The 20,408-nt window shown below is 41.7% G+C and overlaps 1 protein-coding gene across 8 annotated transcripts in view; it reads right to left on the bottom strand.

Moving 5' to 3' along the window:
* The window catches only part of FN1 (fibronectin 1), a 69,952-nt gene that overhangs the window by 28,452 nt on the left and 21,092 nt on the right, over window positions 1-20,408 (bottom strand). For all 8 annotated transcript variants that reach the window (XM_083400378.1, XM_083400377.1, XM_083400376.1 and 5 more), the window contains exons 11-24: window positions 19,147-19,275; window positions 16,988-17,131; window positions 13,422-13,543; window positions 11,843-12,020; window positions 10,308-10,484; window positions 9,708-9,836; window positions 9,499-9,588; window positions 8,917-9,111; window positions 8,256-8,528; window positions 6,277-6,543; window positions 4,185-4,279; window positions 2,997-3,165; window positions 1,879-1,965; window positions 1,016-1,207 (exon numbers count right to left, since the gene is read on the bottom strand). In XM_083400378.1, coding sequence (XP_083256504.1) covers window positions 1,016-1,207; window positions 1,879-1,965; window positions 2,997-3,165; window positions 4,185-4,279; window positions 6,277-6,543; window positions 8,256-8,528; window positions 8,917-9,111; window positions 9,499-9,588; window positions 9,708-9,836; window positions 10,308-10,484; window positions 11,843-12,020; window positions 13,422-13,543; window positions 16,988-17,131; window positions 19,147-19,275 — 2,247 coding nt within the window. The remainder of the gene's footprint in view (window positions 1-1,015; window positions 1,208-1,878; window positions 1,966-2,996; window positions 3,166-4,184; window positions 4,280-6,276; window positions 6,544-8,255; window positions 8,529-8,916; window positions 9,112-9,498; window positions 9,589-9,707; window positions 9,837-10,307; window positions 10,485-11,842; window positions 12,021-13,421; window positions 13,544-16,987; window positions 17,132-19,146; window positions 19,276-20,408) is intronic.

The following is a 20,408-nucleotide window of genomic DNA, read 5'->3' on the forward strand; positions in this document are numbered from 1 at the left end:
ACTCAACAAGAGCACAGAAATGCCAAGCAGTGTTAATGGCAAGCATCTGTGAAACACGGGAGCTGGGAGCCATTGGGGTGGGGATAAGGCAAAATCCCATAATGACAGGTTTGGGGTTTTACAGCACTACAAGCACAAGGCTAGACTGAGACATCCCAGACCATCATCTTCTACAACAGAAGAAGGGCAGGGTGTACATTTTCAGTCATAACACATACTTCTGAGCACAAATAAAGAGCAAAGAGATACTTTTTCTTGGTCTATAGCTGCAATCATATGCACATTTACCTGTGAGCAAGTCTCACTGTTAATAAAGTAGGGCTAACATCTGAGTAAACACAGATGAAGGCTTAATATTTTACTAGGGATCAACTGGACCAACTTGCTCATTTTGTATTTCATGATATCTGGGATCAGCATGACAACAGCTCAATACAGAGACGGTACACTTGACTCTTCAGTGAGCTTACCCGGCAGCAGAGAACATTGGTCCTCCACCAGAATCCTTCTAAACCTCAAGCACTGTTGATTTTCAATGGGCAATGTCACCTGAACAAATAAGAACCTTATTTTCTAAAACATTCTTCACACCTCTGACCATTATTAACTGGTGCTTGATCTGGTTTGTCTAGATTTGATACAGCAACACGGAAACCCACACAAAATGTAACATATGAATAAACCAAAATGTTTAGTGATCCATTTCCCCTGAGTCAGAGGCAGCGAATCCAAGGCCAGTCTGCTCAACACTGTTGTATACCTATGCAAAATAAGACAATAGTATAAAAACCATACGGAATGAGCAAGTATGTTTGTCTTGGTGTCCAGGGCTGTGATCCTAATTAGAAGTAAATCACACTGAAATGAACAGGATTTATTTATGAATAAACATACACACAACCAATGAAAAATCTTCACCGAAAGATGTTCAGGTACGGCTTTCATAAGTACAGAAATTTATAGGATGGCTCCCTGTGAAATTTGTCAAATCTGCTGCTCAGTTTTTAAATTTTACCTTGTGTGATGGTTTCAAAGATGGGCGAGCTCTCCTGGTCATCTTTGACTGTGTAAACACTGACATTGTATTCCACTCCAGGACTCAGATTTTCAAAGATGCAGGATGTCTGTTCAGCATCAACTTCTTCCTCTAGAGTGAAACCTTGTTGTCCATTTGTAGGGACAGTAGTAATTCTGTATCCAGTTACATCTAAAGCACAGAAGTAAAGGGCTTAGTTGGCACTTATACTGTACTTCCTTAAAACTACACAGGAGCACAGCTATTTAAAGATGTTAAATGGTCTTAAAATCTGGAAATCTGACAGCAAGAAGGTCCCCTCCAATTGCCTGTGACACATAATTGTTTTCACAGAATGTGGGGCAAGTATGAAGCATTCTGATGTTTCCATTTGTTATAGACTTATAGAAGTTGCAGGAATATATACTTTCAATATAATCCAATGAGATGTGCTTCATGAACATACTGAGACACAGATCTATGGTGTGTTTCAATGTTAATTTTCCATTTTTCTGCTAAAGACATTATTTTTAACACAAATCTTGTGAAAGACAACCTTTTAAAGGTGTTTGATAGCTTTGAGGGGGGGCATTCACAAAGAAATGCAATACGTTGTAGAAGAGTTACCATATTCTTACCCTCCTTCTTTTCTTAGTGGGCAGATTTCAGTGGTGCTATTCTTTTTCAAAATGCCCTCCTTTCCCTCTGTACTAGAAATGGCACAATAACAGATGTATCCAGTATCTGGTTAACAATGCCCCAAATGACAGCTCAGCTTGGTATAAACCAAGCAAGTAAATGAGCAGGATTGCTGAGGATCTTCAGTCAAAAGGGCAGTTACTAGCCATGCACAATATAAATACCTGGAGATGTGCTTCTTTCCCATGAGACAGTGAGGATTCCAGTTTTGGGGTTGGAATCAAGTTCCAAGTTGGTTGGTGGTGACAGAGCTATAAGTAGTAAAATCATTGTTTTAAGATTTCACTAGATAGGCAACAGAAAGAGTTTTCAGTATTAGTTGCTTTTTTCAAAAATGAAACTCAACGTGACTTACAAAAAACATTAAAAACAATGATTAAACAGCCCAAACTACATACATATAACATGTATAAATAGAATAGACTCAAACTCCACCCCACCCCACTAAAAGAGAAGCAGAAAGTTAAGATCCAAAGGTATGGATAAACAAGAATGCCACCACAGAGAAAGCCTATTCTCACGCTGCCCCCCTTTGCACTTCCCTTGCAATGCAGGGCGCAGATTAGATTATGTGGGGAGAGACAGTCCTTGAAGCATTGGGGTCCTAAACTGCATATGGCTTTAAAGGTAAAAACCAGCATTTTGAATTGGGCCAGGAAATCATCTGGCAGCCACTGCACACAGGCCAGGATTGATGTTATGTGCTCAGACCATCATGAGCAACCTGGTTGCAGAATTCCCCACATTTGCAGTTTCTGAAACCTCTTCAAAGGCAGCCCCATTACAGTAACCTAACCTAGAGGTTACCAGAGCAGAGACAACACAAATATATCCCTGTCCATCTAGGGTAGGGGTGGTGGGGCCAGCAGCTGAAGCTGATGGAAGGCATTTTGCACCACCAAAGCCACCTGGAAATATAAAACCTGAACATCAAGAGGTTCCTCCAAGAGCTATTCTTCCAACTTACACTATTTTCTCTGAGTCATGGACTGCCCTGCTCTCTAACCCAGCAGCACCTCATGGCAGTCTGATCCTTATGGGCTGGTCTGCTGGAGGTGTCAGGATGTACCAGGCCCAGGTTAGCAGGAAACAAGTCTTGTCTGTGGTAGGAATACACCTGTGCTACCCCCTCTTCCACATATACTGGCTCAAATCTGCCCGATTTATTTTACAAAGAAACCACTCCAAAATAATTCCACAGACTTCTGTGGGGGATAATGGCTTTGGGATCTTTGGCCTAAAAAAGCAGTGTTCATTATGTGATAGTTAAAATATGTCATACGTGTAACTATTGTCTTGGTGATGGGTGTGATCCTCTCCTGACCATCCATGAGTACTGTGATGGTGTAGTCGTAATGCACCCCAGGGGTCAGACCCGAGATGACAATGCTCCCAGACTCAGAGATGACCTCCCTTGGAGCTTCTCCACCTTGGCTTGGTCGCACACCCAACTGCAGTAGGAAAAGAATGAAGAATTATTCACAGCTAACAATGGCTGCTGTAGTATGTACTCCTGTGAAGAACACCAGTATAGCTTAATGTGGATGATCAAAACTATTAGAAGTTGAATTCTGCAAAGATATATGCATGGTGGAACCCGAGCTTTCTGAGAACTTCAGGATTTCATTTCAGAAAAGTAGATATCTAGTCCTCAGTATTGTAGAGAGCAGAGACTAAAGCAGGGAGGGAAAGGGAAAGAGTTCTGTGGCTCTAACAGCTTCTGGTTTCTCTGCTGACTTTCCATTCCTACCCATATTGCCTCTGCTGCCCCTTCTCCCTTGGCTTCTTAACCACTCTATCAAAGAAACCCACAACAACTCTATCTGCAACCAAATGAAATACCAAGTTTGGAAATGTTTAATTATTTTTATTAAGCAATTTTATGCACTGTAGAATTGTTCATTCTGGGCTCAGAACTAAGAGTTTTCTTGAAACACAGCCTGGACTTTTTTTTTTGGCACAAGAACTACTAGAACTAAGAATGATTAACAACAAACATGAAATCTTATGCACACTGGAGCAAGGTTCCCTTTTTGCACCAAGGCCACATTAGCAGGATAACATATGCTAGACAACATTTTCACAACTTCATTTCATCAGGATGCTTTGTGCGTGTGTGATTTCTTGTTATTTTTTGCTTCTTTGTTAGCTGCTTAGGAGATTACATTCAAACCACTTTTAACTGTGGATTTTATAAGTCATAAACAAATGTTTGTAGCTGCTCCAGGCTGACCTTTGAATGAATGCCACCTCCTTTAACTTCTACTCTGTTACATCAGGCTTAAAACAAATGACGTTCAGCCAGTGTATCAATTGCTACTACAAGTTGTCAAATAGCCATGAGCCATTAGTTGTAATAAGCCCTTTTGAACCAGGGGTCTCTCCCCCTGCTGAGGTAGATTGGTTTTCATGTCTGTTTAAGTGATACCTGAAGTACTGGTAGGGTGGGAATTTGTGGCTGTTTTCTTACCTTAAACCCAATTCTTGGAGCTGGTGTCCAGGTAATAACAATAGATGTTTCTGTCACTTCAGTGGTATAGTGAGGAACAGAGCCTGAGGGCTGCACTGTAAGAGGAAATCACAAAAAGAGCTCCCATTTAAACAACATCACGACACTTAGAGATGCCAGCTTGCCATGAACTGTATTTTATATTTTGCCTCTTATTGTAAGAGTGTCACATACAACTCCTGGGGGCAAAGCTGGAAGCAGCCGGCATAAGGCCTGAGCACTGTGCATTACTTCTAGTTTGCAAAGCTTATTTACATCAGCTTCAAAGTGAGTTCAAAGTACTACCCAGCAGAGAAAACAACACCGCATGGCTACCAAAACAACGGGTTCCCTTCCTCTGTAAACAAGTAAAATGTTGCCAATTTGGGATAAAAATCCCTAATTAACTGCCTCTGAAGGAATGTCTGCAAGACACACTGGCTGTTGTGTAGTAGCAACTTTAAGTATACACCCAAATGCACTTAATTAAATAGACTTAGGATGTGGCTCCAAAGTTAGGTCTGGTGAGCCAGCTGAGCTAGTATAAAAAATGTAGCCAGCTGCCCAGGAATCAAAAGCTATATTAAAAAGACACCTATATACCAAGTGTGTCCATCTCTCCCAGACAGATGACAGGGTGACAACTTCTAAAATCTGTCGCTGGTTCCTTCTGGTGAAAGCGTCAGACCACTTCTGAGTCACAGCCTGCTATCACTTCCAGCAGTGCTAGACCAGAATGACTCTACTGGGCGGGGGGGTGGGGACTGGAAGCAATATTAGAGTATTAATATGTAACTTAGATCCTGGTTATCAGGCACATTTAACTTGGAACAGATACAAGCCAGCGGACAGCTAAAAAAAAACCAAGGCATCAGTTTAAAATCAGGAAGTTTCTAAACCAAATATTCTAAAAGTCTGAACCAAATATGGCTCTTTTGTACATGTGTTATGTCATTGATCAACTCAGCCTTGGAATCAGCCTGAAGCTTTAGTCTCATCTCAAAACAAATTGCAGAGACACCACCTACAGGTGACCAGCAGAGTCTACTCAGGTCAACATAACTTGTGGCATGCAAGTTGGTTCCAACAGTGCATCACCGCCACCCTGACCTTGCCACTATCCTGCCCCAGCCTCATAAGGTAAGCTGCAGCGATGCCTGCGTTGGGTGTGCTACTCTGACCCACCACACTAGCCACTGCTGGAGAAACCTATACCCATGCTTTGTTTTTGCAATGCCAGGAAGGCTGTTGCATGGCCAATCTGCAATCTGCAATCATATTGCTGGATCACAAGCAGTTCTGATTGGCATTTTCAGTGAGGCACAATTTCCCTTGAAGAAATACAACAGGAATCATAGAACTGTAGCACTGGAATGGACCCCAAGGCTCATCTAGTTAAGCTCCCTGCAATCTCAGCTAAAGCATCCATGACAGATGGTCATCCAACCATTAATTCTATCACAGTAGAGTCAGGCAATTCACATGATTCTTGCACTTCAAGATGGCTTTTGGATCTTGTGGTAGAAATCTGCATTTCATCATGCAAGGTGGCAATATGTATCCATCAAGGTTGATCTTGCTGAGCTGTGGTCATCAGATTATTACAGGCTATGATATGAAACCAAAACTTAGAACTCTCTCTTCAACTAACAGGTAAGTAATTCCCAAAACGTGTTAGGCAGAAGCTATGCTCAAAATACCAAGGAACGAAAGGGACCCTGACCCACTCCTTTGCCTTTTGTACCGGCCACCTTAGATACTGTTCTTAAGGAGGTTCCAATGGAAGACTGGAGTAAAGGAGTAAAAAATGGGCGGCAATTTCCAATGCTAATGGAAGGTGATCTGGTAGTATTAGGGCACAGGGAGGAGCTGGCAGTTTTATTATTTTTATACTCCACTGATGACAGCAGGTATCTCAGCACACACAACTACAAACCTTACTACGTGTAACCTCACACAGCTTCATGTTCCATACTAATAAATTTTTCTCTCTCTTTTTTTAGACACAACCTCATCATAAGCCTGGGAAATATCAGGATAACTGAAACAATATCCAAAACGGCTTCTTGCTTACAAGTTGTGAAGATTCCTGTTTCCGGGTTGCTTTGCTGGTCTCCTTTGATAGCCACTAGGGACACAGTGTACTCAGAGCCAGGCTGCAAGTTCCTCAGCTGGTATCTGGTGACTGATGGCCCCACGGTGAACTCTTTGGGTTGCCCTCCTGTTGTGAGGCTCACAGTAAGCCGGTATCCTGCAATGCGGCTACGAGGGGGCCTCCAGGTCAGCAGCACAGTAGAGTCCGTCTCATTGACAAAACGCAGGTTAGTTGGACCATCCAGTCCTAGTAGGGAAAGCCAAACAAACATTTTACATCTTCTTAGGAAGCCATTGTTCTTCCCTCCTCCCCCCCTTAGCATATAGAGCAGGGCTTCACACAACAGTTGCTACTGCTACCACTAGTCAGTATTTATTTCATAACAGCGACCTTTTATCAGAACAGATAAAAGAAAGTACTTCTTCACACAGCGGAACTTGCTCCCAGAGGAGGCAGTGATGGCCACCAATCTTGGTGGCTTTAAAAGAGGATTAGACAAATTCATGGTGGATGGAGCTCTTGAGGACTGCTAGCCACAATGGCAGCAGTAATGCTTTAGAATTCCAGTTGCTGAGGACCACTGGATGGGATGCTGCTCTCCTGCTCCAATCCTGCTCCTTGGTTTCCCACAGGCATCTGGTTGGCCTCTGTAAGAACTGGATGCCAGTGGCCTGATCCAGCAATCTCTTCTTATGAACCACTGGAATCTGGGCTCTTCTCCAAGTTGGCACAGTGCTTTGTACTTGTCCTGGATATTTAGAGGTATTTTAAAGGGGTGCAGGTACCTAATCTTCCTTCCTTGGGTTTGTTTCTTACATAAACACATACTGTGCCAACTATTGTACTGTTCCCCATATGCAGAATGTCTTTAGTTACAGCAGTTAACAACCATGATCACAAAATCTACAGTTCTATCCCTTCATTGCATAGCCAAGAGGCAATACTTGTATGTTTCCAAAACTTTTAAAATAAATTGTGATTATATATGTTTGTTGTATAGATGAAATCCATAGATTTCATAAGCAAGTATTCAGTTGGTCTGAAGGACTAGTTATCTTGAAGGACTGTGGTGGGGGATTATTCATTGGGAAATCTTGTCTGTTCTCTTTTCCCATATACTGTATTTTGCCCTAAAAAGTAAGGGGAAATGTGTGTGCATCTTATGGAGCAAATGCAGGCTGCACAGCTATCCCAGAAGCCAGAACAGCAAGAGGGATTGCTTCTTTCACTGCGTAGCGATCCCTCTTGCTGTTCTGGCTTCTGAGATTCAGAATTTTTTTTCTTCTTGTTTTCCTGCTCCAAAAACTAGGTGCGTCTTGTGGTCTGGTACGTCTTATAGAGTGAAAAATACGGGTATTTCAATTATATCACAGGGTTTATGTGAATGTTTGTCAAACTGTGGTTTAGATGAAGCAATTCTGGTCATGATCATAATGAATGGAAAGCACAGTTGCAGACACCTGTTACCAGCTCAAGCCTATTAAGAATAGCTGTACTCAGCACTACATTTAGGATCTGGTCCATCACTGCCCTCAAAATACACAATTTTAAAACTGTATCACAATGACAGCACAGTAGATTGCTATTTTGCTTTACCCTGACAAGATCATGTGGACATTCTGCATTAAGACGTGTTTTGAGTTTTACAAAGACAGTGACTGTGACCAAGAATCCTTCACTAAAGCTTAGGTGTGAGTTCCTATGTTATGTTCACAATATTTAATTCAACAGTCTCCACCACCAACTCATGATCTCAAAAAAAAGGAAGTTTGAAGTTCAGTTGGAAGGAACTCCTGAACCAAAAAAGCAGCTTTTGATAAATAAATTCTCTTGCTGAACTATCCCGGCCACTAACGTCCACATTTCTAATTGTAAATAAATATTTGTGAAATATTGAGATTTCTGGCAGGATGAGGTTGGAACAAATATATAAACATAGTTAAAGGAAATGTACTTACTGGTTGTTTGTTCTCCCGTCAGTGGCTCACTTTCTGAGCCTTGTCCGAGGGCGTAGACCTTGAAAACATAGGTTGTTCCAGGCAAAAGCTCTGTGACCTCAGCAAACGAATACCTAGTAACGGGCAGCCTCTGGCCATGTTCACCAGGGCGGTTAACTGGGATCACTTCTACGCGATAGCCGGTCACAGCACTTTCAGGGGGGGTCCACATGATGGTGACTTTGACATCTGTGACTTCCACAAACTGCAAATCCTTGGGTGAAGGAATCACACCTAGCCAGAAAGATGCACAAAGCACACCCCTTACTGAACTGCAAAGTGACCGCAATGACAAGGGGGGGGGGCTAACCTGGACCCCTATTACAACTGCCCTTTTCATGCTGCCACATTTTGAAAGTAGCTGCCAGGTGGGAATGGTTTAAATGTAACCAAAACTAAGTAAAAGAATGCCCATTACATCCCACTACCATATCACAGAGGAATTGATTTTCCCTTTTCCAACATCCCTCAAAAGTCCTTCCCATTGTGTCACTCAAGAAAACCAATCAGCTTCTGGTGGAGTTGGATGAATCCAGGAAGTCCAGTTCCTCTTTCACATTTGGAGGGTGGTATAGCTTTGGAGGGACATAGGGAAGAGCAGTGGAAATATAGTAGGCACTACCTTCCTGTGGTGCTCCTGTGGTCGTCTTCTGAATGAAAATAGGAGAGCTCTCCTGATTCTCTTCCACAGCATAGATACTAATATTGTATTGAACACCAGGCATCAAGTCACTGAGTGTCACCGAGGTAGCAGACTCTGGTAGGTTGAGTTCAGTACTGCTGCCTTCCACAGATGGAGTATAGACAATTCGGTAACCTAAGGTAGCCAGAAATGCATGGTTATCCCATGACACAGAAACAAAACCAAATGGGAGACATCTGCTCACCCCTATGTTGAATTAGCCACTGTTATTATTCAAGCCTTTATTTGATCCTGCACATTTCAGAAACTGAGGCCTAGTGAGCCTGCATAAATTAAAATTTAGGAGGACTATAACCTTATGAATCACAATACTTCAGAGCCCTCTGTTTTTATTAGACAGGCAGCAGGACTGATAGTCACCTCCTGCATGCCTGAAATATATACTTTTTGGTGTATAAAGAGTTTAGTCCTCGGCTATATCGCCATGTGTTTGCCTCTCTTACAACTGAAGAAAAACAAGATGCACCAAAATTTAAACCAAGAGAAGTAAATGAGCCAGACCTGTGATTGGAGCTTCTGGTCTGTTCCAGCTCACGACTATTGAAGTGTCATCAACCTTTTCTACATGGTGCTCAGGGGGAGCATCAGGTGCTGTTTAAGGAGAGAGAGAAATATGAAAGTCCAATGGCACAAAGTGAGCAGCTTCAAAGGGAAAACATGGTATCTTTCCTGGTGTCTTTCCTTGCCAAATATTGTGCAATCCAACATACCCGTTGTCTGTGTGGTGGACAGAATTAAATCCTGCTCTCCCTCTTCTGAGAGCTCATAGACCTTGACAATGTAATTGCGACCCGGAAGTAAGTCGGAGATACTAACTGAATTGACTGTGCTTGGAAGATCTTTAAAAAGAACAAATGAAAAACAGGGAATGTTTGTTATGTGCAAATAAACAAACAACCAGGATTCTAGTGCTACAATCCCATGCACATACTTTGGTGTAAACCCCAGTGAATTCAGCAGGAATTCTTTTGAAGAAAACATGTATCAGATTGGACTGCACTGGGCACTTCTGAAAACTCCAGAAACCTGGAGTGAAACTCACTTGGCAAGAAATTAAGAGGCATGATCTGCCTGAATGAAGCCTCCATACACAATTGTATGCAGTTTCAGAAAATTCTAAATAATTCATATATCTATAATTATGAGACTTATATTTTCAATAGCAGAACAAAAGTTAGGCAGCAATCCTTAACATATCTGGGAATTACTTTTGAGTAGATATGGCTATGAGGACAACCATACTAGATAAGCTTTATAGGCTGAAATGAAATTAACCCTATTTATGTCATCTGTGACTCATCCAATCTTACCCAAGTACTTGGGCTCATCCCCATCTTCACTCAGTTCGTATTCCACGCGGAATCCTGAGACAGTGTCTGAAGCAGAAACCCAGGAAACCACAAAACTATTGGCTGTAATTTCTGTGATGGATTCCGAGATAGAAACCACAGAAGGAAGTGCTGTTGTCTCTCCTATCACATGAGTACCTGCAAGGCAAAATTAATATATAAGCAATAGTTTCATGGAAGGAAAAACAGAGAAAATCAAGAGCTATTGCCTTACATAGGCTTTGATTTTATGCAAAAGTATGTTTTAATACAGACTTTTAATACTTTTTTATTTTTGTTAATTAAATTATGAGTTAAAACTGATAGTAAAAGGGCTGAACAATGGGGTGATTTGGGGGGTATTTCTCTCCCCCCCCCCGAATGAAACCATGACATCAATAACCCCTTGCAACTTGGGGTGGGGTGTTCTTGGCTGGCTCCCTGATGGCAGAACACTCAAGACCTCTGGGTTGGTGTTGGGTGTTGTCATTGTTAAAGCACAGCAGTAGATTATTAAAAAAAAAAGGTTTAAAGCTTCATTTATAAATCCTACATGGTTCTTTTAGCAAAAAAACTGCGAAACCCCAGGGCTCTTGAGAAGCCCATAGGCAGCGTTCTAGGCAGGCTCACATTGTAAGGCCAACGGAAGACACAAACATGCACTCGAAAGGGAAGACCAAAGGGCAGCTATAGATTTTAAGATGTACAAGCAAATATGCATACTACTTGGCGACCTCTTACTTTAAGGTAAGAAAGACCAGGGAAATAAATACCCCCTGCACCCCTCCACATAATAAGATATTATGGTGGAAAGCGAACCACTTTGACTTCACCCACAAAAAAAGCCCTGCATTTGCTTGTTTGCAATTTGGCAGGTTTAATCCATTGTGGAGGAGCTTGTGTGCCTATGAATCTCTTCCACTTTAGCAAAAAGGTGAAAACTTTACAGCCATTTTTAGATTCCCCATCATAGTGAATGGCGAACACAGAGGTTTGTTTTATACGGAGGGTCTCAGAACCAGAAACAGATCAAAGCAGGGCTGGGCGCGCGCGCGCGCACACACACACACACACACACAATGATATATCAGCATATCACAATGTTATACCAGTGATATGTGTCACAATGTTGAAAACCAGATATCGCCCAGCCCTAGATCAAAGCAGAGAAAGCACAGAGTGACAAGGAAGCAGACTGGTATTTTTTAAAAATGCACAGAGACAAGGTGAAATGTGAGGCTACTGGATACCGTTCTATGCCATTACTGTTGGTATAAGAAATATTATGGCAAACAATACTGTAGAACTAAGGCTGGCCGTGTGCTAGCAGCACAGCAACTATCAGAAGTTTCAAGACTGTTTCAAGACTGATATACATTAAAGCGAATACTACCAGCAACGCAAAACAAATTCATTAATTATTATTATTAATAATAATTATTTATTGAATTTGTCTACCGTCCTGTACCTGGATGTTAGCATCTGTCTGTCTTGGGAGAGAATGAAATAATACTTACTTGAAATAGCTGTGGTGCTAGAGGTGGTAAATTCAAAACGGGTGACCTCTCTCTGGCCGTAGTGCTGAACACTAATGAGCTGCCCCTCATAAACGATACCAGGTTTCAGGCCTGAGATAGTGTAAGAATTATAATAGCCTGGGATGGTGGCCTCTTTCCACTTCACTCTAGAATTTTTCTAAAGGAGCAAAACACAGAGGATATTAGGACAGGAATGTGACAACAGAAGAAGTCCATGTGTTTCCCTCATTATGAGGAAGATTCTCATTTGCATCCATTTCTAAATATCATCTGCATTTCCTTTATGGGACAATGATATGGAAGGAACGCAGAAGAAAAGCTTCTTTCAACATGTATCTCATGGACCAAGCCATATTTTGAAGAGCAAGTGACACAGGCACCATTTTGAATGCATGGTTTGTGATATATCCACTGCTGTTCACACATGTCATGGGAGCCGGTCCAAAGACTTCAGTGAAAAGGAGGAATGTACCGTAAACCAACTAAACAAAAAACCAAACCAAACAGATCCTAATAGTTCATATATGGCTTATTCTTTTCCTCATGGTGCATATTCCGTCCCTAAATTGGCCAGAGAACAATGTACGCAAGGCTCCTGCAGTTTGTTTGTAGGAGAGGAAATTGCGTAGTTTTAGCTTGTGTGACAAGCAACACCTGCCGAAACCCTCTTCAGTGCAACTATTAAATGTGCAGGAGCACATGCCCTCTTCTTCATTTGGTCCCCAAACAGTCTTTAGTAATCTCTTTCATTAGAAGGCTGGATCTTTTGAAGTGCCTCTATGTAACCCCTTGGAGGCCTGACGTGCAACGCATCCATTAACCGCTGCATGTTTCCTATTGCAGCAGGAGTGAGGTGAAGCAAGGAACCACTAGACTTCCATCTGACCCCATGAAGCTGGTGGCTCTACCCCAACTCCCCCGACTGAGCCACTCATTGCCAAATACATGATATTTGGGAAACTTTGCTTGTTTCCAAGACCTAATCCCTGCCTCCCTTGACAGCTACTTTGACACCATTCTTTTCATCTCAAAAAAGGTTCCTTCTTCGCTATACAACCCAGACAAATTATGGGTCATTGGGTGGATGTGATGGCACAGTACCACTTAGCCAATCAGATTTAGCTGCATCTCTTGACTTTGCTTGAAATGACGGAAAGGAACATATTCCTGTAACTATGGCAATGACGTCACTGCCATTTTTACTGACTTCTGCTTAGGAAGCATCAGCCAAGTGATCACAGCAATGGAATAGGCTCCCCTGTCTACCATGAACATTTTCACCAGTGCCCACAGTCCTCCACGCAAAATCCAGCTGCAAAATTGAGGATGGGTGTTTTAACCCAGCTCACCCTCTTCGTTTAGTCTAGGCCACCAACCTCAGCACACTTACAGAATATATAGATTGTTAAGTACTGAAATGAATTAAGCCTTAAGAGTAATAATTACTTCTATTGTATTGTCATGGTAGATTGCAATGACAAATTTCCATTCTGCTTGCAAGGCTTCTAGATTCCTGGGACTAAGAAAAAGTTGTTCCACAAATGAAACATGTGCTTACTGGTTTCCATCGGATGATGTACTTGGAAATGTGAGAGGATTCAGGTGCCACCCACTGGACAGGATGAGAATCAGGATTAATTGGGACATCTGTGATAATAACTTGGACAGGGCCAGTAGAACCTAAAATATAATTTTTTCCATTAATTTACTTGCAGCTACATCTATGCATCTTTTTCAAGTAAATTTATTTTCATATTTCCCGCCTGTCTCCAATAATCATAACCCACCTACATTGTACAGTAATATAAGGATTGTGTTCAACTTTTTTTCCTTTTTGGCAAAACACAACACAATCTTCAAGGGTTACTGGATTTTTCCATGTATAACACGACCCCTATTTTGGGGGACTTAAATTTATGAAAATGAGGGAATATGACCCCCGTGTATAAGATGATCCCTGTTTTTTAACATTCTTTTGGAGTAAAAAAAACCTATACATGGGAAAGTATGGTATTCTTATGGTGGGATTCACCAGGAAATGAAATGTGGAAGCAGGTAATATATACAAGTTTTTGTGATATTGGCACATCACAAAAGGAGTGTGATATGGCTGCTGCATTACACATGCAAGGGCTTTCCAAATGTATTGCATTAATTTCCAAATCAACTCACACTCAGAACTTATTGGTTCCCCTTTTCCCTCTTTTATGCTCATAAGAACCAGGTGAGGTAGGTCAGGCTGAGGGTTAGTGATTTGCCAGGTCACCCACGAGCATAAAAAGTTATTAAATTCACAGCCCCTGTTTTTCATTTTATTGATGCTCAACTCATTTTAACCTTCAGTTTGTTTGTTTTGTACCACCTGCATCAAATTTCGAGTTAAATGCTGATTCAGTACAGCTTCTGAATGAGTATATGGTGTTTAGTGAGCAAGACTTAAATCCCCACAGCCCATCAGCACGGAACTGTCTGGCTCTGTGGAACCCTCTGTTATTTTAGCAATTAAATTCTTCCTTTTAAAGAAGTTTCCCTTTGCAAACTTGTTTGGACAACTGTACAGCATACATACCTGTGGAAACTTTTAAAAGCTTCAATAAAAACAAGCCCCCTCCCATGCTGGGGCTAGCTTTGAAATGGTCTCAACTGCCAAAGAGATACTCAGGAACTCGGTTGTTTGATTTACCCCCACATTTTCCATCCACCGTGTATCTAAGAAGAGGCCTTTGCTACTATTCTGAGGGTACACATATTTCACATAACTCCTTGAGATGGGTTGTTGTAACAGTTGCACAAGAATACCAGGACTCAATTATAACTGCAAAAGCCAACCAGAGAAACCTGAGGACTTGTGTTTTCATTTCACATGCCTCAAGATGTACTATTTCTCTCAACAGAATACTATCACTTTGGAGTAGTGACACTCGTGCCGGCCACACTCCACCTCATGTTCTATGTCCTGAGTCTCACTGCTCAACCAGCCCCAAAATAAGTCTTGCATTTTCAGGGCTGCTATCTCAGAATTGTTATCCTGAGGTAATAGAACACTGCCTACAGGAACAAGGAATCCCAGGGTGCTTCAGCCCTGAATGCATGCTGACCCTCCAGAGTCAACATTATGGTTCCTCTGGTGACCCACAAAGTATACTTTGTCACAAATCTAAGAAAATCAGTCCTTAATTTTCCATCTACTACTGTCCCTCAAAGAATGTTAACTGGCAGCAGTCATGGGAAGAGTCAAATCCAGTTCTCCGGCTTCCTGTGGGAACCATCTTCCATGTGAACAGTTATAGGAATTGTTTTGTGCAAAATTACTCAACAAATAAATAATCTTGAGTGGGGCTGTGAAATTGGTCTGGGCTGCATCTCATTCAACATTTACTGTTCCCATCTCAGTACAAAACACACATATTTTGCAACAGGTGGAACATAGTGCATGCATGTTTAAATGTATGCCACTTTCTACTACAAAATTCATAAAAATGGAACCCAGTTCTTTCCTGATTACTACTTACTTTTCCCAAGAAAAGTTTGTGTTACTGTGCCATTCTCAGCTGATGCAAGTTATGCGTACTCAGTTATCTACACCAGAGAACAAAATGTACTTCCTTCAACCTCTTAGACATTCCCTTGAATAAACAAATTAGAAGCTCCAACAAAATTATGGACTATTATCTCAGAAGAATGACTATAAACCATTCCAAAATTGTAATGGACTATTAAGGAAGGAAGGCAAGGTGGAAAAAAGGTCCTTAATTTTGCATCTACTACTGCCCCCCATGTTGAGCTGGGAATGTTTTTCCCCACAACACTAGAGTTCCATATTGCTTAAGGAAGGGAGATCCACTTAGTAGGCAACATCTTACCTTCCACTTCGAGCACCTACTAGCTCTGGATGGTTTGGGTCAGCGCATGATAAGCACATGATGAATGGATAACCCTGCCTTGCAGTGATAGGATTTAACTACCTTTTAGAACTTTCTGGCCATATAATCCTGCAGCCAAGTTCACTGACCCACAGCAAAGCAAGACAGCAAGACTGTCTAGGTCTCCCCCTAACAAAATACTGTATATTCATCACTGACTCAGCCTGGAACAGAGGTGTGTTTGTTCCTTCATCTTCAATGGTGCAGGATATGCAACTATGCTTGAGTTACACACAAGTCTTCAGACAGAGCTCCAGTCCAACCTCAAACCCTGTCTAATCCTATATTAGCAAAAAATTGGGAAGAAAAAAGAGACACTTCCCAAAGCAAATCTTGCAATTCCTGGGCTATAATCCCAGAATCAATATGCGGAAGCAATAAACTCCTGCTTACTCACAAGTTATTTATTTTATGGGATAACTAGGCCACCACTAGGCACTGTTATGCTCATCCATAAATTTAAAAGCTCGTAAAAACAAAGCTGCAAATGCAGTTTGAAAGCCCAAAGGTCAACTCAGCAGCCTCTCTTATCAATGTATGCGCATAAGGCTGGAGCTGAACAAACAAACTCGTATCAACCACATCTATGTAAAATTCCTGGAACTGGATGATCAGGACAGTTCAAACATTTTGTTCAGAAAGCTGGTCAGGCCAGGTACTAAAAGCTATCATCCTTGCCACGAAGCTGTTAGAAGCATAGAAGCAGCCCCACCAGGAGAAAAAAAGTATCTAACAGTGAGCTTCAAAATCCATTAAAAAAAAATATCAGTCTGGACAGCTAAAAGAAGGAAAGGTGTGTGCAAGTAAAGAGTAACCATTGCCCTGAAAATCAATATGGTGAAGAGGCAGCTGGAAGGATGCTAAAATGATAATAATTTAAAAATCACAATGTGAATGGTATAGAGACCCAAATGTACAATTCAATGGAAATAACATTAAAGACATGCAAGTTTGATTCTTGTAATTCATGGGACACATGTTTTGGACCTGATTACTTTCTAACTTCTCTCTCTTACATTAAAAATGTGATCAAAACCATAAAAGATAAGATTCTTAGGAAACAGGATTCTCTGCAAGAGAAAAGCGTCTTATGCAAAGTTCTGCTCACATGGAATCACTGAAAACAAGAAAACATGCTCAAAGGATACATACTGGATCCTTTAAGAAACAACAACCGGTTGTTCATACCACAGCTTCCTACCTGTGTATGCAGTCAAAGGCTGGCAGTGCCACTCTCCAATGCCACGTCCATAACAGTAGCACTGATATCTAACACCATGAACGTGCTTTTCCCACGAATCCCCAATCTGGTAAAAGGTCTGGCTTTCAGAATCTTGGCACTGGTCTGGAAGCAGAAAACCAAGTAGGAAATGTGTGGTTATTTAACAGAAATTTCAAGTGTGGGGTTCTTCAGGCTTACAGACTCAACACTCCTGTTTCCACATTTCCATATGGCCCTTTGAAATTCCCATATTCCCCCCCCCAACTTGCCTGTGCTCTTCACAAGAAGTGGGGTTTCAAAGTGGGCCCAGCTGGGGCTTCCCCATCTGTTGCAAAGAGCATAGCCTTGGCATGTCTTTTAGAGGGGCAACCCATCAGGATCCATTTCTCACTTGAGTCACTGGCCCAGGGTTGGAACCTTATCACCAGCAGGTTCCTGTGCCTGAATGGAATGAATTCCATTCAAAACCTTGCTCCTTCCCACCTATTAAGGGAAAGTCACATGCCCAAGGCCAGATAGAAAGACTACAGCAGAGAGCCCTTCAACACAACTGTCACACAACTTACCATTATTAATTCTATCATGCAGACTGAAAACTAAAGCTGGGAGGAAAGGATTTAGTCAAGGAGTCTGCGGCTTTCTGATGTAATGTCTGATAAGTAGGACACATGTGCCATAAATAATTGTGTAGAAGGGAATCATTTCGGTGGGAGCAGATTTACTCCTATTTCTCTAGGATTCTATTATGAAAATGTGAAAACAGCAAATAGTGCTTTTGGGGTACGTGACAAATATACATCCCATTTGTATCTCCACCAATGGCCAAAATTTGCTTTCTTTTAAATTCTGCTTCTGCTGATAACATGAAATAGCAAAATTTCAATGTATTTTAGGGGTGTAGAATCATGCCATTTCAATATTTAGATCTTTGTATTCTCTTATTCACTGTCCCTGTAATTCTAAACTATACTATTAGGAGCAGAGTTTTAAGCGGAAAGTAGATTCTGAAATTCCAGAATACTTAAATGAGCCTTAATCATGTTGCTTCACATTTATCTTAGTGCATTGCAGATGGGAGCTTTATTAATAAGTTTTACTAGGTGCTAACTGCAGCAATTTTCCCCCCAAAAATGCATGGCAAAGATGGAAACAGCCCATTTTACAGAACTTTCTAACTCATTTTCAAACAAAACTCCCTTTCCCCCAAGGAGCCATTTGCAACAGCCTCACATTTACTAAGCTGCAGAATGTGGTTCAGTAAACCTGCACAGATCTATTTTAAACGAAGAAGAACTTAACCACTAGGACCTTATAAATGCTTGCCAGGAAAAACATTAAAGCTCCCCAGGGATTAAATAATCAGCTATCAAACACCCAGGCCTAAACATGCAAACAAAATTAGGAATGTATTTTTGGTCAGAAAACAGCCATGTGTTCATTCTTAGAAATAGTCTTAGCTATGACCAGGTTCAAGAGTGCTGTTCACACAATTCAAATCTTCATTAGTCCTAGCAGAGTACAGTCAGCCAAATAAAACAGGCTTAGCCTCAGGTAAGATAATATTTGCTAGAACAGGCTTTGAAGCTCTTTTGGTTCAAGAGACTAGAAAAACTTCATGGTGAAAGTTTCAAACTGTGTTCCCATATGAGGAGAGGCTATGCTATTGGGGCTTTCTAGTTTGGAGAAAGGTGAGTAAGAGGGTGGATCGGGTCAAAGAGAAACCAAAGTCATCTCAAAACGTTCATGGGAGCAGTTAAAAAAATTATTCCAATTTGCATCTTTGAAAATTAAATGCTATGGCCCCAATTCATGGGCAAGCAGGGAGATTTGTGTATACTACAGGCTTATAAGCAGCCTACATTCAAATGCTGTGAAGAGGTGGTATATACTAGTTACATTAGCAAAGTTTTAGGTAGGCAGTATTTGGTAACAGATTTTTGTAATAGTTTTACAGAGAATGCAGCCTTTAAAAGATGGCGTGATCTGACTTTTAACATCAAACACAGCTTCACTCATTTATTATCATACCTGCTATCAAACTGGGGTTTGGCAAAAGCCTAACTGTTCATTAAGTGCTTCTCCTTCCCCTTCTCTCTGTCTCTCGATATCTCAGGAAGTTCAGCTGAGAATGGACTTACCCACAGGATCACATTTCCATCTTCCCCGACCTTGACCAAAGCATGTACAGTTCAACATGTGTCCTTCCTCATGGCGTTTGTGGAAGGTCTGGTTTACATCATAGGTGACCCCATCAACTATACACTGGTCTGTTTTAAGATACAAGTACAATATTTGTGCTATTGATTACTTTGAACAAATACAGGTTACTGAGCTCTCGCCCGATTAATGGTGCTCTATTGTGAAACAAGTTGCACAAGTTTTTCCAAAGCACAGCAAAGTCACCTACAGAGAATTAACTAATTTTCACATAAATACAGAAAACTATAGGTTTACACAATCAGGTTAAAATACCCCCTGCTCCACAAGCTTGCATTTTTTCTTGGCACTGAGCTTCTGATGAGAGAAATAAAATCTAGACAATATGCAATTTCTATAAAGGGCTCATTCTCTAAAACCCCTTAACCAAGTCTCTGACCACTATCCTGCTGTTTCTTCTACAAGGCTATTGAACATCAGGCAGCAAAGTACTACTACTGAATATAACGAGTATTATATTTGGGACCAACGTGCTTTCTCTCTTGCTTCAATCCTTAGTCTTTGTTAAAAAACCAAGCTGCAGCCAGTGCCCCCCCCCCCCACAGCCCCTTTTTCTCACGGAGCCAGTTGCATGTGACGGGGCTTCTGTTCACCCAACACTCTTGTTTGTGTGTATGTGTGTTTTAACATTGGTTCTTTCATGCTATAATTACTCTCAGTATCAGTCTTCTAGGCCTGGGTGATATACCAATATATCACCCAGGACTGGTATGCGGGGCAGACCCCAATAATAGTTTAACTCAGTGAAACAGCCGCCACTCCTGAGTCCCTCCAGGGCCCAGTGTGCTGAGGGAGAAACAGCTGGGCGTCTGCCCTCATGCCAGCGCAGAGGGAGAAACAAGCTGCATGGTTGGGCTCCCTCCATCTTTGGGCAAGTGTGTGTGTGTGTGTGTGTGTGAAAGCTGCCTCTTTCTCCTGAGAGAAGCAGGTTGCTTGCCCGCCAACCCGCCCATGCCGGTGAAGGTGGAAGAAGTCCTGCAATTGGAGTCTGTCAGGCTCTATCACAGGATGGGCTCGCTCAGCTGTGGGGCAGGAGCCCTCCTACCCCCCAGCTAAGTGGAACTGGTTCAGCTGCTTTGGCCCCAACCAGCAAAGCACTGGGGGCAATGCATCTTTTTTCAGCATCACGGTATATCAGCAAAGCATGATGTTTGGCTGGTGATACACCCCAATGTTGAAAACC

The sequence above is a fragment of the Podarcis tiliguerta genome, assembly GCF_965153285.1.
Source record: "Podarcis tiliguerta genome assembly, chromosome: 1".
In the NCBI taxonomy this organism is placed as follows: Eukaryota; Metazoa; Chordata; class Lepidosauria; order Squamata; family Lacertidae; genus Podarcis; species Podarcis tiliguerta.